The sequence below is a fragment of the Aspergillus costaricaensis genome (assembly GCF_003184835.1).
Source record: "Aspergillus costaricaensis CBS 115574 unplaced genomic scaffold BO79scaffold_4, whole genome shotgun sequence".
Lineage (NCBI taxonomy): Eukaryota > Fungi > Ascomycota > Eurotiomycetes > Eurotiales > Aspergillaceae > Aspergillus > Aspergillus costaricensis.
Genome location: NW_020291804.1, coordinates 1,192,019 through 1,206,866, shown reverse-complemented (window position 1 = coordinate 1,206,866; position 14,848 = coordinate 1,192,019). Strand labels below are relative to the sequence as shown.

The 14,848-nt window shown below is 51.3% G+C and overlaps 4 protein-coding genes across 4 annotated transcripts; 3 read left to right on the top strand and 1 right to left on the bottom strand.

Moving 5' to 3' along the window:
• The first annotated feature begins 368 nt into the window (after positions 1-368).
• Positions 369-2,783, top strand: BO79DRAFT_285084 (uncharacterized protein). Its single transcript, XM_025688317.1, has 2 exons — positions 369-2,409; positions 2,527-2,783. The coding sequence occupies exons 1-2, from the start codon at positions 710-712 to the stop codon at positions 2,600-2,602; spliced, it is 1,776 nt and encodes a 591-aa protein (XP_025543713.1). The 5' UTR covers positions 369-709; the 3' UTR covers positions 2,603-2,783.
• Positions 2,784-3,094: 311 nt separating this feature from the next.
• On the top strand, positions 3,095-7,588 carry BO79DRAFT_235422 (putative xanthine dehydrogenase HxA). Its single transcript, XM_025684477.1, has 4 exons — positions 3,095-3,520; positions 3,574-3,777; positions 3,828-5,782; positions 5,831-7,588. Exons 1-4 carry the CDS (start codon positions 3,287-3,289, stop codon positions 7,512-7,514), a joined length of 4,077 nt encoding a protein of 1,358 aa, XP_025543712.1. The 5' UTR covers positions 3,095-3,286; the 3' UTR covers positions 7,515-7,588.
• A 625-nt stretch (positions 7,589-8,213) lies between these two features.
• On the bottom strand, positions 8,214-10,437 carry prm1 (pheromone-regulated protein PRM1; the record flags this gene model as incomplete). Its single annotated transcript, XM_025680604.1, has 1 exon — positions 8,214-10,437. The coding sequence occupies one exon, from the start codon at positions 10,435-10,437 to the stop codon at positions 8,218-8,220; it is 2,220 nt and encodes a 739-aa protein (XP_025543711.1). The 3' UTR covers positions 8,214-8,217.
• A 2,116-nt stretch (positions 10,438-12,553) lies between these two features.
• Positions 12,554-14,784, top strand: BO79DRAFT_225167 (uncharacterized protein; the record flags this gene model as incomplete). Its single annotated transcript, XM_025683721.1, has 2 exons — positions 12,554-14,234; positions 14,300-14,784. 2 exons carry the CDS (start codon positions 12,554-12,556, stop codon positions 14,782-14,784), a joined length of 2,166 nt encoding a protein of 721 aa, XP_025543710.1.
• Between the last annotated feature and the right edge of the window lie 64 nt (positions 14,785-14,848).

Below are 14,848 nucleotides of genomic sequence, written 5' to 3'. Positions count from 1 at the left end.
GCTGCAGCCCACCAGACAGTACTAGTTTTAGTAGCCTGAGGTTTTCCTTTTCTTTTTCTCCCCACAATTTGGGAGGATCATTTTGATGGCTGGGCCGCTGGGATCTCACCGCCTCTGGGGTACTTTCAACAATATGTAATAATACACTGACCGCTTTTCCATCTGCACCGCCACACGCGGCGGTGGCTTACCACACATTCTGTTCAACTAACTGGGACTCTTTATCCACTTGGAATGGAGACACGGTCGTATCGCTGACTTACCCGCTTGGGTCTAGGCTTCTGAACCCCTTCCCAGGCACTTCCGCATTGGGTTGATCAGGAACAAAGTGCAACGCTGCCTTCAGTCTATGCTTCCAATCCTGCTGAGGTGCTTCGGGTTGTCAACTTCTCACTCTCGCTTGCCATGGGTTAAGAGACGTGTCTCTGACGTCTCTTTCACACCTCGTTTTTCTTCCTGTTATTATATTACTCCTTCGTTCAACAACCTTCGCTCCTCCAGTTTCATCCCCTAACCCCCTAAAGACATTGACCGTAATACCCAGTTTATTACTTACCATTCGTTTCCTACCCGCATTGGGACAGGCAGAAGCCTCACAGAAGAACATCCGGTCAATTTCTCACGTTTGAGTTGGACGGCCAGAACTTCTACTCGGCAGATTTCCCCTGATTTATTCAGGCCTGATCCAGGCCGTGCATCCTCGATCAAAATGATCCCTCATCGGAGCACGGCTCTCATTACCATCGTCGTCTTTGTCGCCCTTGTCTTGGTTATCTTCTCTTCCTCTCCAGTAACCGACCCAACGACTGGCGAGGAAGTCTCCGGTCCGGCCAAATATGTCCCTCACCCGAAACTTCCTTCGTTAAATAACCTGCATCTGCCATCGTTTCACCCGACAGTGCATACCCCTCCCGAACCGCAACCCAACAGCACCAGCGGCGAGTCCAAGTGGTTCAGCGACTGGTCGTGGATCAACCCTTTCTCGTCATCTATCACCCTCGATGAGAATCGTTCCGTCCTCCCTCCTCTTAGAAATCGACCGTTCATCTACACGTACTACGAGCCCAACAAAGGAAACGATCGGGAGGAGGATAATGCGGACGCGCAGCTGCTTCTCGCCTGGCGCAGGGCTTGGTTTGCGCAGGGTTTCCGCCCCGTCATTCTTGGCCCCGGGGAAGCCATGAACAATCAGCTTTACGAGCTTGTCCAGCCATTGAGTCTGAAGCCTGAGCTTGAAAGTGAGCTGTTCCGGTGGCTAGCCTGGGGTCACATGGGTGATGGTATGCTTGCGGATTGGCACTGCTTTCCCATGGCCCGATACGATAATGCTCTTCTCACTTATCTGCGTCGGGGCACTGATCCTGCCCTTATCACCCGCTTCGATGGCTTCGGGAATGCCTTATTCTCTGGAGAGAAGTCGCGTATCAACGATGCAATCAAGGAAGCTATGAACAAGGTGGATGACAAGTCCACCTCTCTGATCGATCTTCTTCCGACCGAGTTCTTCAAGGTGGAAGAGCCTAGCGCTTTGGCTCTGTATGACTCGGCTGCCATTACTAGCCACTACCCTACAGTCGCTGAGAAGATTGTCTCTTCGCCTACTGCTGGGCGATTGGCCTTGGCTGAGTTGATCAATGCCCACTTGCACAACACTTTCCAGAACTCCTTCCCTGCAGGCGTTGCTGTATTGAAACCATTTCCCGAGCATACTACGGCTCTGGTGGAACCGGCCCTACGGCTTGCCAAAGCCCTGGTGCAATGTCCTAGTTCTCCCGTTCCCCACTCGTGCCCTCCGAACTCGCCGAAATGTCATCCCTGTGATGCTGAAAAGCCCATGCAGGTCAGCCAGCCAGCGACCTACAGGAATACGACCCAAGTTTTCACGATCGGGACTCTACCTCATCCTTTTACGCTCATTAGTCTGCAGCAGGATTCCACCGAGGTCACAACGCGGCACATTCGCCGCGAGACAGACCGTGATGTGTGGTTGGCCGAAGTGACCAAAGAGCACCTCGGTACTGACATTGGCGGTTCTGCGAGAGCTGTTGTGTTTAAGAGAGCCGTTGCCGATGACGCCGTTGTAGGCACCTCGCTATGGATGACTGTCGAGTCGCTGCCTCCTCAGGCCGGGCAGTCTCTGCCGTCAGAGCTCTTGGACGAGTTTGAGTGGCAGTTTGGTTTTAAGATCCCTCGTGATGGCAAGGTCGATGCAAAGAATGAAGAAGAGAAGAAGGAGTCCGTCCAACAGGCCAACCCGAGTGAGCAAGGTGTTGAGAAGGAGTACGGAATCCTGAAACAGGCACGAGAGTACCTGAAGGGCAAAGATACCAACCGAATCGGTATCACTGATGTGGCAGAGGCCTGGAACTTGGCGGACACGGAAGTCTGGCGTTTCGTGAGAGCATACCGGTAAGTACACGGACACAAATCTCCAAATTTCTAGCGTTCTAGTCTTCTCCTTATGACGGGACCGAAAGGAAAGTCCGAAGATTGAACGGTGTGAGCTAACAAGTTATCAATTTGCAGTGCGCGGAGCGTCGTAGAACGCAAGAAATGGGAGGAAGAAGAAAAAGACTTCATTGGAGCCAAGCCAAAAGTATAATTAATGTCTTTTCTTATCGCTCATACTTATAGACATGTTATCGCTAGTACTTTTTGGTGTACATTGCTTCTCTTCGCTTGAACTGTTTATTTACTATCTTGGCCTGGGTGGCTTCGGCCAGAGCATTGGGAGCGGCGTTGATCGATACCTATTCTTCTTTCTTGCTGTTGGTACTAGGCCCGCAATCTCTTACTATATACTTTGTTGCTTTGCTATTTCCATTTCCTAATCATATAATCGAGACTCTACTAACTAGGCCGTATAGAGTATTCACTACTACTAGTTGGTTCACCGGGCACCAGTGAGAGTCGGTAGATTAGTGATCAGATGACATCTGCCGTAGGTTACCGCCCATCGGACAGTGGCGATCGCCGCTGGGCGGGCCATCGATAGCCAGCGATAACCGTAGTGGGGAGGCAACGATAAGCTTGTCCATGACTCCATTTCCTTGGTTAGCTTATGCCGGGGAGGGACTTCACCCCTTTCTATATCCTTTTGCCACCAAAAGTTTCATAGTACATCCTCCTACGTTCTGAACAAATATTGCTCGGGAATACCTTCATGGATCCTATCCTAATCCAAATCTGAAGCAACAGAATTATCATCACACTGACCGGCCGGTCTTGGCGTCCGCTCATCTCGGCGGGGAATTCGACTTTCCGCATTTGAGCTTCAGGAAACAAGATGGCCCCAGGCATTTTAGAATCACCAAAGCCAACGGTGGCTGCCAGCAAGGCTGTCACCTTGGCTCAGCTCACAGAGGATTGGGACGACACTATTCGTTTCTATCTCAACGGCACAAAGGTCGTTCTCGACTCGATCAATCCTGAAGTCACGCTATTGGAGTATCTGCGGGGTATCGGCCTGACAGGCACCAAGCTAGGGTGTGCGGAAGGTGGTTGTGGTGCTTGCACAGTGGTATGTACCCACGTCATTATATCGGTGTTTAGGTTCATGTTGACATGAAACAGGTTGTATCGCATTTCAATCCGACGACGAAGAAGCTTTACCATGCCTCAGTCAACGCTTGTCTCGCCCCCTTGATCAGTGTGGACGGGAAACATGTTATAACCGTGGAAGGTATCGGCGATGTGAAGAATCCCCATGCTGTTCAACAACGGCTTGCGGTTGGAAATGGAAGCCAGTGCGGTTTCTGTACGCCGGGAATTGTCATGGTATGCTCTTCGAGGGCTGGTGTGGTGGGACTAAGCTGACGGATCTGCAGAGCCTCTATGCCCTCCTACGTAATAACTCTGCGCCGACCGAACACGATGTCGAAGAAGCATTTGACGGGAATCTCTGTCGTTGCACCGGGTACAGGCCCATATTGGATGCTGCTCAGAGCTTCACCGCTCCCAAGGGCTGCGGGAAATCTCTGGCCAACGGTGGAACAGGTTGTTGCATGGATAAGCAGAACGGTGCTGGGGGTTGCTGCAAGCAGTCATCGGCAGACACCACAGATGGAGATGCACCAAAATTCACGCCGCCCGAGTTCATCGAATACAGTCCGGGCACGGAGCTGATTTTCCCGCCTCAGCTCCACAAGCACGAATTTCGACCTTTGGTTCTCGGGAATAAGAAAAAGAAGTGGTACCGCCCGGTCACCCTCGAACAATTATTGGAGATCAAGGCTGTGCACCCTGATGCTAAGATCATCGGCGGAAGCACGGAGACACAGATTGAGGTAAAGTTCAAGGCGATGAGGTACAGTGCCTCTGTCTATGTCGGTGATATTCCGGAACTACGTCAGTATTCGCTCAAGGATGACCATCTGGAGATCGGGGCCAATGTCTCTTTGACCGACCTCGAATCAATCTGTGATGAAGCTCTCGAGCGCTATGGGCCGTTGCGAGGTCAGCCATTCAATGCCATCAAGAAGCAACTCCGCTATTTTGCAGGAAGGCAAATTCGCAATGTCGCGTCACCAGCAGGAAACCTGGCTACAGCATCTCCAATATCTGACCTGAACCCGGTCTTTGTGGCTACCAACACTGTCCTTGTAGCCATGTCGTTGGGTGAAGTTATCGAGATCCCTATGAGCCAGTTCTTCAAGGGCTATCGATCCACTGCGCTCCCGCCTAATGCAATTATCGCTTGTTTACGGATCCCGGTTGCGTCCGAAACGGGAGAATATCTGCGTGCCTACAAGCAGTCAAAGAGAAAGGATGATGACATCGCGATAGTGAACGCAGCTTTGCGGGTCTCACTTTCTCCTTCTCATGATGTGCAAAGCGTCAACTTAGTCTTCGGAGGGCTGGCCCCAATGACCGTCTCCGCACGCAATGCAGAGGCCTTCCTGGCTGGCAAGAAGTTCACCAACCCTGCTACTCTTGAGGGTACCATGGGTGCTTTAGAGAAGGACTTCGACTTGAAGTTCAGTGTTCCTGGAGGAATGGCGACATACAGGAAGTCTCTCGCCTTGGGATTCTTCTACCGGTTCTATCACGATGTATTGTCCTCCATCCAGGTCACGGAGGCCGATGTTGATGAAGATGTCATTGCCGAGATTGAAAGAGCCATTTCATCCGGCGAGAAAGACCACGAGGCTTCTGCAGCATATCAACAGAAGATTCTCGGAAAGGCCAGTCCTCATGTCTCTGCACTAAAGCAAGCTACCGGAGAAGCACAGTACACCGATGACATGCCTTTGATGAAGAACGAGCTTTACGGCTGCATGGTTCTTTCGACCAAGGCACATGCTCGTATTCTGAGTGTGGACACTTCAGCAGCTTTCGATATTCCTGGCGTTGCTAATTACGTGGATCATACCGATCTCCCTAACCCCAAAGCCAATTGGTGGGGAGCTCCAAACTGCGATGAAGTTTTCTTCGCTGTTGATGAAGTCACGACTGCTGGTCAGCCGATCGGTATGATTCTCGCAACGTCGGCCAAGATCGCGGAGGAGGGTGCGAGAGCGGTCAAGGTAGAATATGAAGAGCTTCCAGCAATCTTGAGTATGGAAGAAGCCATTGAGGCCAAGTCGTTCTTTGAACACTCTCGCTTCATCAAATGTGGGGATCCAGAGAGTGCCTTCAAAGAAGCAGACTATGTATTTACTGGACAGTCAAAAATGGGTGGTCAGGAACATTTCTACCTGGAAACTCAGGCTTGTGTTGCTATCCCCAAGCTTGAGGACGGAGAGATGGAGATTTGGAGTGGAACACAAAACCCTACGGAAACGTGAGTCACGACAACTACCATAAGAAAGGCTTTACTGATTATCTCTAGGCAAACTTACGTTGCACAAGTAACTGGTGTGGCTGCCAACAAAATCGTGTCTCGGGTAAAGCGCCTTGGAGGTGGATTTGGTGGCAAAGAGACACGTTCGGTCCAGCTGGCTGGTATTTGTGCCACAGCTGCTGCAAAGGCGAAGTTGCCCGTGCGGTGCATGCTCAATCGCGACGAGGACATTGCTACTTCCGGTCAACGCCATCCATTCTTCTGCCGCTGGAAGGTGGGAGTGACAAAAGATGGTAAACTGCTTGCATTTGATGCGGATGTGTACGCCAACGGTGGTCACACCCAAGATCTGTCTGGTGCAGTAGTAGAGAGAGCGCTCTCACACATCGATGGAGTGTACAACATACCGAATATGCACGTCCGTGGTCGTATCTGCAAGACGAACACCGTTTCAAACACCGCTTTCCGTGGCTTTGGCGGCCCTCAGGGTATGTTCTTCGCCGAGTGCATGATATCGGAGGTTGCGGATCATCTTCAGATACCAGTCGAACAACTCCGTTGGCAGAATATGTACAAGCCTGGTGACAAGACCCACTACAATCAGGAGCTGAAGGATTGGCATGTACCGTTAATGTATAAGCAAGTTATGGACGAGAGCTCGTACGAGGATCGACGGAAGGCTGTGGAGAAATATAACAAGAAGCACAAGTGGTCGAAGCGTGGAATGGCCATCATTCCCACCAAGTTCGGTATTTCTTTCACGGCCCTTTTCCTGAACCAGGCTGGCGCACTGGTGCATATCTATCACGACGGAAGTGTCCTTGTGGCTCACGGTGGTGTGGAGATGGGTCAAGGGCTACATACCAAGATGACTATGATTGCAGCTGAAGCTTTGGGTGTGCCTCATTCCAACGTCTTTATCTCGGAGACTGCCACAAATACTGTGGCCAACACATCATCCACGGCTGCGTCGGCCAGTTCTGATCTCAATGGCTACGCCATCTACAATGCCTGCGAGCAGCTCAATGAACGTCTTCAGCCGTACCGGGAGAAGATGCCGGGAGCATCTATGAAGGACCTTGCTCACGCGGCCTACTTTGACCGGGTCAACCTCTCCGCGCAGGGATACTACCGTACCCCGGACATTGGCTACGTGTGGGGTGAGAACAAGGGCCAGATGTTCTTCTATTTTACTCAGGGTGTAACCGCTGCGGAGGTGCAGATTGACACCCTCACAGGCGACTGGACTCCTTTGCGTGCTGACATCAAAATGGACGTTGGCCGTACCATCAACCCATCGATCGACTACGGACAGATCGAAGGGGCTTTCATCCAAGGCCAGGGTCTTTTCACCACCGAAGAGAGTCTATGGCACCGGGCCTCGGGTCAGATCTTCACCAAGGGACCCGGAAACTACAAGATCCCTGGATTCCGGGATATTCCACAGATCTTCAACGTCAGTCTGCTAAAGGACGTGGAATGGGAGAACCTGCGCACTATACAGCGATCCCGTGGTGTTGGTGAGCCGCCGCTGTTCATGGGCAGCGCCGTCTTCTTTGCCATCCGCGATGCGCTCAAGGCAGCGCGCCAGCAATGGAACGTACAGGAAGTGCTGCGACTAGAGAGTCCAGCGACTCCGGAACGGATCCGGGTCAGCTGCGCTGATCCGATAATCGAAAGGGCGCGCGTAGTGCCGAAGGAGGGTGAGAAGAGTTTCTTTGTAGCGATATAACCAGCATGATAGGATACCATTACTATCAATTAGTTTACTGGATGTAATGACTGGATGAATGCAATATATATTCTACCTTGACCTCTTCGGTAACAAAAGTAATAACTTAAGTCAGACACACCCCTTTCCCCATGTCCATAAATACCTGATGCTGGTAACTGGATCGCTCAAGCATCCATCAGTTTCCCAGCAGCTGTGAAGTTCTTCCTGGTCCATTATCATTAAGGTCTAAAGAGTGGTCGATATACAGAGCAGGAGGAGGTAAATAACTACTAGGCGATGATTGCATGCCGCATTCCTGGTATGGACTGAGCTGAGATCCCTTGCATGAGGTCCTTGGAGGTGGCCCTGCCGCAGTAGACTAGTCAGTCCCCGGGCATGATTGTAGGTGTGTAGGTAATGAATTGGACGCTCACGAATTATGCTGGCAGAATGAGAAGAGAAAACACGCGCGCGCGTGTGTGGGGGGGGGGCGGGATGGCTTTCAACCACTGCTAAGAAATACCGACAGGGGCTGTTTCGGATCTGTAACGTGTTCTATACGGAGTGAAAAATGGCTTGAAAAGAGTGTATTGAGTTGGTACTACTATGGTCTATGGGTATATGGTAGACGCTTAAGGAAAGTGCGAGTTGAGTACAAGCTGGCTAAGAAACAAAGAGCCGGTAGGACAGCGAGTTCCAATCACTATAATCAGGCAGCAGATCAATATTTCTCCATTCCATACTCCACATAGCTGCTTCCTCGCAGATCCGACACTCCGTCCACTCGGAGAGCATTGCGCTGGCCTGCGAAGCCGACTTTCTCGTCCGGATACTCCGAGTCGCTGCTCACCACGGCGGCAGAGCTTCCCTGGCTAGTCGCAACTTCGTACCGGGGTGCCGGCTGCGAGCGTGCAGCAGTTTCTTCGGAATCACGGTGACTCGGCAGAGTAGTGAGGGGCACATCGGTGAAACCATTTGTATCCGGACCAGAGCCTGGGTTTGGTCGTGAATGGGGGGGAGCAGGTCCGCCCTCGCCGCGGTTTTTATCCCGGCCCCAGAAGAGTGTTAGGGCGCGGAGAATGCCGAACATGGCGTTGATGACCCAGACCAGAAGGATGCATGAAGCAATGATGACTTCTATCAGGAGAGCCTTTTCTAGGGCGCTGATGACCTTGTACACAACTTCGGTGATCTTGTTGGATGTTTCGTCGCCGGCGTCGGCGAGGAAGCTGTCTGATGCATCGGAACTGTTGAGACTGTCTGCTGCGCCGCGCGAGAAAGTGTCGTTGGGGAGGAGGGGGAAGTCTATGTGGGCATGATCGGAAACCCAAGTAAGGCCTTTCTGGACGCTTTCGACCTTGAGGCCAATTAAGCAGTCGAAGACGTCGAGAAGAGGCTCGTAGAGTAGGGTACCACCGAAGGTGTCGTTGAGGACCCCGATTGTTTTGTTGACAAAGGTGTTCAACGTGTCATTTAAAGCGCCGGTGCTGGTGTTGACCCAGCCAAATACGTGGTCGTTCAGCTCGTCGTCAACGTTTATGATGACTTTGTTGGCGTCGTTGGCCCATTGAGCAGATGTATTTTGTAAGACGCTAACGACCTCTTCGGCAAAATCGCCTACTTCGTTGGAGAGTTCCGGAACTGTTCTTTTGACGGCACTGAGAAGAATGTACTGACAGAGGCAGGATAGAAGGCCAGCAAGTGCGAGAAGGAGGACGAATAAAGCTGCGGGGGAGGTCGCATATGCAATCACCCAGCGCACAAGAATCTGTCTGCGGCTGTTGCTGAATCGACTGGCGGCTTTGATACCCATTGCTGCCGTGTGGGGCCTGGAGACTATGTAGACGACGTCCATGGGATCATGAGCTTCCTTGCGGACGAGTTGGGAGCGCTCCTTCATCGTATGCCAGCGCCGGATCTCCTGCCAGGCCATGGGAACGCAAGCGATAATGGCAGCGACGACCAGAACGGCGATGAATATTTTGCGGGCAGTTAGAATTATATCGGTTGCTCCGGCAAAGAATGAGTTGATCCCATCGTTTTTGTCGCAGAATGTCAGGGTCTTTTTCGCAGGGACAGGGAGGGCGGAGGCATTAAAGGTATAATTGCCTAGTGACTCGTTGACCAGTTTCTTCACTTCGTCGAAGGGAAAACGAATCACATTCTCGGTGAAGTTCATGACCTCGTTAAAATTCGGGATAGAGTCGTTGATCTTCTGAAGATCCTTATCAATGGACGAAGGCAGTTGTACATTTTCCAGTTTGTCGATTTCGCTGGTGATATTCAAGGTCGGTACTGATCCTCCGAATAAACTGGCAACCCCGTTTATTTTCGAAATTACTTCATTGTAGTCGTCCTCAAATGTTTCGGTGACCTTGGCGATATCCTTCGCCACAGTCTTGACCGTGGAATTCAGAACGTCTGTGACATCTTCGATTAAGCTGAGTCCAACATCAACCACACCATGTACGACGAGCGTAAACAAGCACAGATATGTCTGGTACATCACTTTGACGAAGAAAATCACCAACTCCTCCACACCCGTCAAGGTAAGCATGAGAAGCGTCTTTAGGCCATCAATTGCCGCATTGACACCGTCTGCTGTGAGCTCATTGACCCCCTCCGCCAGGTAATGGGGCATAGAGACCATTGCATCGCCCATAGATTCAACGCTTGTGCATGCGGATAGGGCCTCGCTTTTGGCTCGATTCATGTCCGTTTTTATGCTCGAAGCCGCCATCAGCACTCGAGCCAGGACTAGCAGGAGCAAGACAGTCCAGCGGTTAAGCCATACTTGGGAAAGGCGCGCCCGCAGGCCTAGGTAGGGTGTCGAGCCATCAGGGTGTACAGGAATGACTCGACCTTGAACGCCGTTGGGATCCTGAACCCCATAGGGTGGTAGAAGTGGAAAGATTGTCCGACCAGATTTTGAAAACAACATGTCGAAAATATGATTTATGGGTAGGGAGGGATTTGGTGGAAGAATGAGAAAGAAGTCTATCACGAAAGGTATAGAAAGATGGCAGAGCAGATGTTAAAGAAAGAATAATCCTGACCAGCAGTGATTATTCGAATGGGCAGAAGGCAATTGTCAAGAAGCTGTACTGCATGACCAAAATTCAAAAATTAAAGAGCTGTATGACGAGGCAAGAAGAAACAAAAAGAGTAACACCTGAGTACAATAGATGAAAGAAGCAGAATCAATAGCAATGTCACAATAAGGAGGATATACCCACCTTATTATGGGCGACAGAGGTAACAGACCGACTTCCATTGTGACCAGGTCAATAATAGCTGAGACAAAGACAGGTTGAAGACACGGCCAACGGCAGCCAGTAAGAGCGACCAGCGCCAACAAGGATAGCAAATAACACGATCAAAGGCTGCAGCTGATCGGGTCGATCTGCACGATAAGTTTCATTTAGCGCAGTGTCTGTAGGTAGAGCCTATGCCGGTGAGTTTCTTCAGAGTTCTGCAGGCCAGCCAAATATAGGTACCGTGTCGGCGCTTAGGATAACGGCGTTGTAGTCCAATCCGCGATCCAGGACAGCTAGGCCCCACATAATTGCGAAAATCACCAAGAGAGGCGGTTAGGCAGTTTCATACATTGAAGCCTGATCTCATGGCTTTTTTGCTTGATGGCCTGGGGGTTTGGCGGCGCTTCCCGTTGCATGTTGCTACTAGGAAGGGGAAGATCCGTGTGTTATTGAACACTTGACTGGTTCAGAGCTGCAGATTCTGAGGAAACCTGGAAAAGTTAGCCACTGCTTTTTGACTCAAACTGAGATTCTAAATATATTTTCTCGTGAACGACAGAAGGAGGGCGGTTGAAGAGAAGTTCGTAGTTGAGTTGGGCGTTTGGGTTTGGATACTGGATGAAATGGACGGGCACGTGATGTCCAACGCCTAAAGCAAATTAAATGAAGACAACCGGGTTTCTCAGCCGTTTAAACATCTTGACATTGAATGATACTGTTGAAATTCCACTCTTGGTGATCTGGTGTAAGTGACAGTAATGAGTAAATGAACATGCACCGACGCATCTGAATCAGGAGTGTCTCATATACCCGCCATGCCTTCTCTGCTAGCACTCCTATTTGCTCCTGCAATGAGACGAGTCACCACAAGAAAGCTTGCTGTAGGCAGTACTGTTTCTGAGTAGATAGATCATGTGAGGTTAAGTAGATTTACCTGCCAGCCAGAGTGACATCTGTCCAATCCACAATGTTTACCCTCCTGGACTGTGCGTCTCCCAGATGCTATTTCCGATGTCCGAGGCAATGAACAATATATTGCGTATCGACCATAAACAAGTGTGCTGAGTATTCCGGGAGTTTCCGCTTAGTGGTGGTATGTTCTTCTGAGGCAGTGGTATATTGCAGGCCAGACTGGGCAGCTACCGCAAGTCTCCAGTTGGAAAGACAGCGATTTTTATAACCATTTATTCAAGTACGGAGGTAGCAGATTCACCTCAGATGCTTCTGTGGGATCGAACTCTGTAGTTGCTTTTCCCTATCAGTTATGTTGTTACATAAAAGGCGTCAGTATTCATTGTCAAGACACGCAACATGGTGACGTAGAGTAGCCTGGCAGACAGAGTCTGGGTGCACACTCACAACGATCTCCCCATTCTGCTTGTCTTGCATCCTCCTCCACGATCTGGCTTTCTTCCCAGCAAGGGAATGTAAGTCTGGCATCAAAGTCCTCTGCATGCAATATACCAGGCCTGCCAGCCAGAACCTCCAGTGAAAGAAGTAAACTGATGCTGTAAAATCGCTCACTGGGTAATCACCATCACTTGAAGGAACTATCATTGAATGAATTTTGCACAACGCAGACCGCCTCCGCAGCTTGAAAGGGCAAACAGCCCCAACAGAGCAGTCGAGAAAGTGAGCGTTATTCACTTCATCTCGCTTATTCTGGTCACGGGAACAACAGGTACAGATAGATCCCCAACACCACGATGAACAGAAACATGCACCCACAAAACTTGGATAGTATCCGTTCAGGTGAGCAAAGCCTGAACGCATCTATCCTTCTCCCCTTCCACATACACAATGCAGAAAGATATACTGACGAGTCCACATGAAGCAGGAGACGAAGAAGAGGCGAAGGTTGAGAACGAAGATAGCAACACGCGATCCGGCGCCATAAACCTCATACGTGCGCGGACTATCAGTCGCTCATCTACCCCGAAAAATCCCCAGGAGGGACTTGCTGCCGACAGCCAACGTGCTGTTTCGATTCCCCGGATTGTGGTGATGGAACCTCCCGGGGAGGCAAGGGCCAGAAGGAATAGGAAAAAGAAGGAAAAGTACAACAAGAAGAAGAAACTCCTGCTAGGTGATTCCGGAAGTGAGACGTCTGGGAGTCAGGGCTCTGAATTGAACAGTAAGCCTACCGCGGAATCGAAAACTTTGAGTGATGCTTTGTCTCATTCAAAAGGTATAGAGGACCTGTCACACTTTGGTCGTATGTCAGCCAAGGGCTTGTACTCTAGCGTTGCTGCAAGTAAAGAGAAACCCACGCCAGACAACCAGGTGTCTCAGGGATGCACAGTGGACAGTGACAAGAAGCGAACTCTGATCGAGTCACTGAGCAAGTTGGACATCAAAGGCAAGCAGCGGATCCAGCGAGTGAACACAGTCACAGGCAACGATACCTTGGGGGGCATAAATACTCAGCGTGGTCCCCAACCAGTGGACAGAGCGAGAAGAACTGTGATCACTCCTTCATATGCCACGGTTCTTTCTGGAAAACGTGCTCTTCTCAATAATCCATCTGACTCCCTCCAGGCAACCATGGCAGCATTCTCTAAAGTATCAGACGAGTCTTCCCCAAGACAGGATAGCAATTGTGAAGCACGCTCCGGCCAGACAATATTGTCTCCCATTCCAGAATTCGCCAGCAAAGCTGCTACAGCCGGTAACTTGAACTGCCACAAACCACTCAGTCAAACGGACCCAGAAACCGCAGGTCCCAGCTCAATCGACAATTCAACCTCCACCCCCGTGTCCACAGCATCCACTGGCTGGAGCAACACAACGCTGCAAACCAGCCCCCAGACAACCGAGTCATCTTCTGAACCCTCCTCGTCCAAGGCAGCCAGTCATCGCCACGCCACTAGTCTTCACCACGCCCACCCCCTCCCACCCACACCCCCAAGCAGCACCCATTCCCACTCCCTCTCCACCCCCAACGAGGCCATCACCAACGCCCAGGGCACCCTCTCCGCCCAGAAACCCGAAGGCTTCTTCTGGCAGCTCGACAGCCACGGCTTCCCCTGTGCCAAAGCCCACTGCGAAAAACGCTGCAACCTGTGGGACGGAGCAACAGTGATCTGTCCGCGATGCGGGCCCTACTCCGAAGTACGCTACTGCAGTAGAGACCACCTACTCGAGGACATCAAACCCCACTGGCTCTACTGCGGCCAGATGGTATTCCAACACCCATGTCGCGAGACCTCAATTCCCCGACGAGTGCGCGTCGGTCCCCCTATGATCCCCTGCGTCCATCACTACGACATGCCAGAGCGTCATCGCCAAGCAGTCCACTTCAACATGAACTTCAGAGAAGGCGACTACTTCATTTTCACGGACTGGCTTGACTTCGTGACCGCCGGACTACCAGGTGATAAGACCGCGATCCGTTGCTCGAATAGAGTGATGTACGTGGTGAAATTCGATGACGCCGCAGAGAAAGATCGTTTCCGTCGTGTTCTCGCGGCTTGTCTGTTCAGTAAGATCCTCCCCTCCCTTACCTTCTCCCACATAACACTCACTAATAAATTCCTTCATAAACAGTGACCATCGAACTCCCCGACCTAACCGACTACCTATACCGTCTCATCCGGGACAAACTGCGTCTCTCGAACGCCCCTAATCACATCGAACCCTCCCTGCGCTACCAATTCCTGCAAGAGTTCAATGTGACCATCCAGGAACGCATCACCGGCGCCCGCCATGCCTGCGAAACTGACTGGGATGGACGAAACCGCCGCAATTGCCACGATCCAGTGTGTCGGAGTGAGTATCGTCGGTTGCTGGGATCCATTGGTGGCAGGGGTTATAGTCGGGTGATTGAGGCGTTGGAGTCCACGTATTGGATTCTGAGGGCCGCCAGGACGACGCACCCGACTGTTGGGGATGCGATGAAGCGTATGAGGGGGGAGGGGTATGAGGAGGTGGCGGACGAGGATAGACGGGTTTTCAGAAGGGGGGATGGCTGGGATGGGGCGGGTACGGGAGACATGGAAATCGAGGGGTTTAATGAGGGGGATGAGATGTGAGTGAGTTGAGGAGGGGGGAGTCTGGGGGAGATGTTGGCCTGAGGATGGATGGGTTGCGAGGGTA

Bases quoted from the DNA above. Each gene is read 5' to 3' on its own strand.
- BO79DRAFT_285084 (XM_025688317.1), top strand. From the start codon at position 710: ATGATCCCTCATCGGAGCACGGCTCTCATTACCATCGTCGTCTTTGTC. The intron at 2,410-2,526 runs GTAAGTACACGG...ATCAATTTGCAG, and splicing joins CGTTTCGTGAGAGCATACCG to TGCGCGGAGCGTCGTAGAAC.
- BO79DRAFT_235422 (XM_025684477.1), top strand. From the start codon at position 3,287: ATGGCCCCAGGCATTTTAGAATCACCAAAGCCAACGGTGGCTGCCAGC. The intron at 3,521-3,573 runs GTATGTACCCAC...GACATGAAACAG, and splicing joins GTTGTGGTGCTTGCACAGTG to GTTGTATCGCATTTCAATCC. The intron at 5,783-5,830 runs GTGAGTCACGAC...GATTATCTCTAG, and splicing joins ACACAAAACCCTACGGAAAC to GCAAACTTACGTTGCACAAG.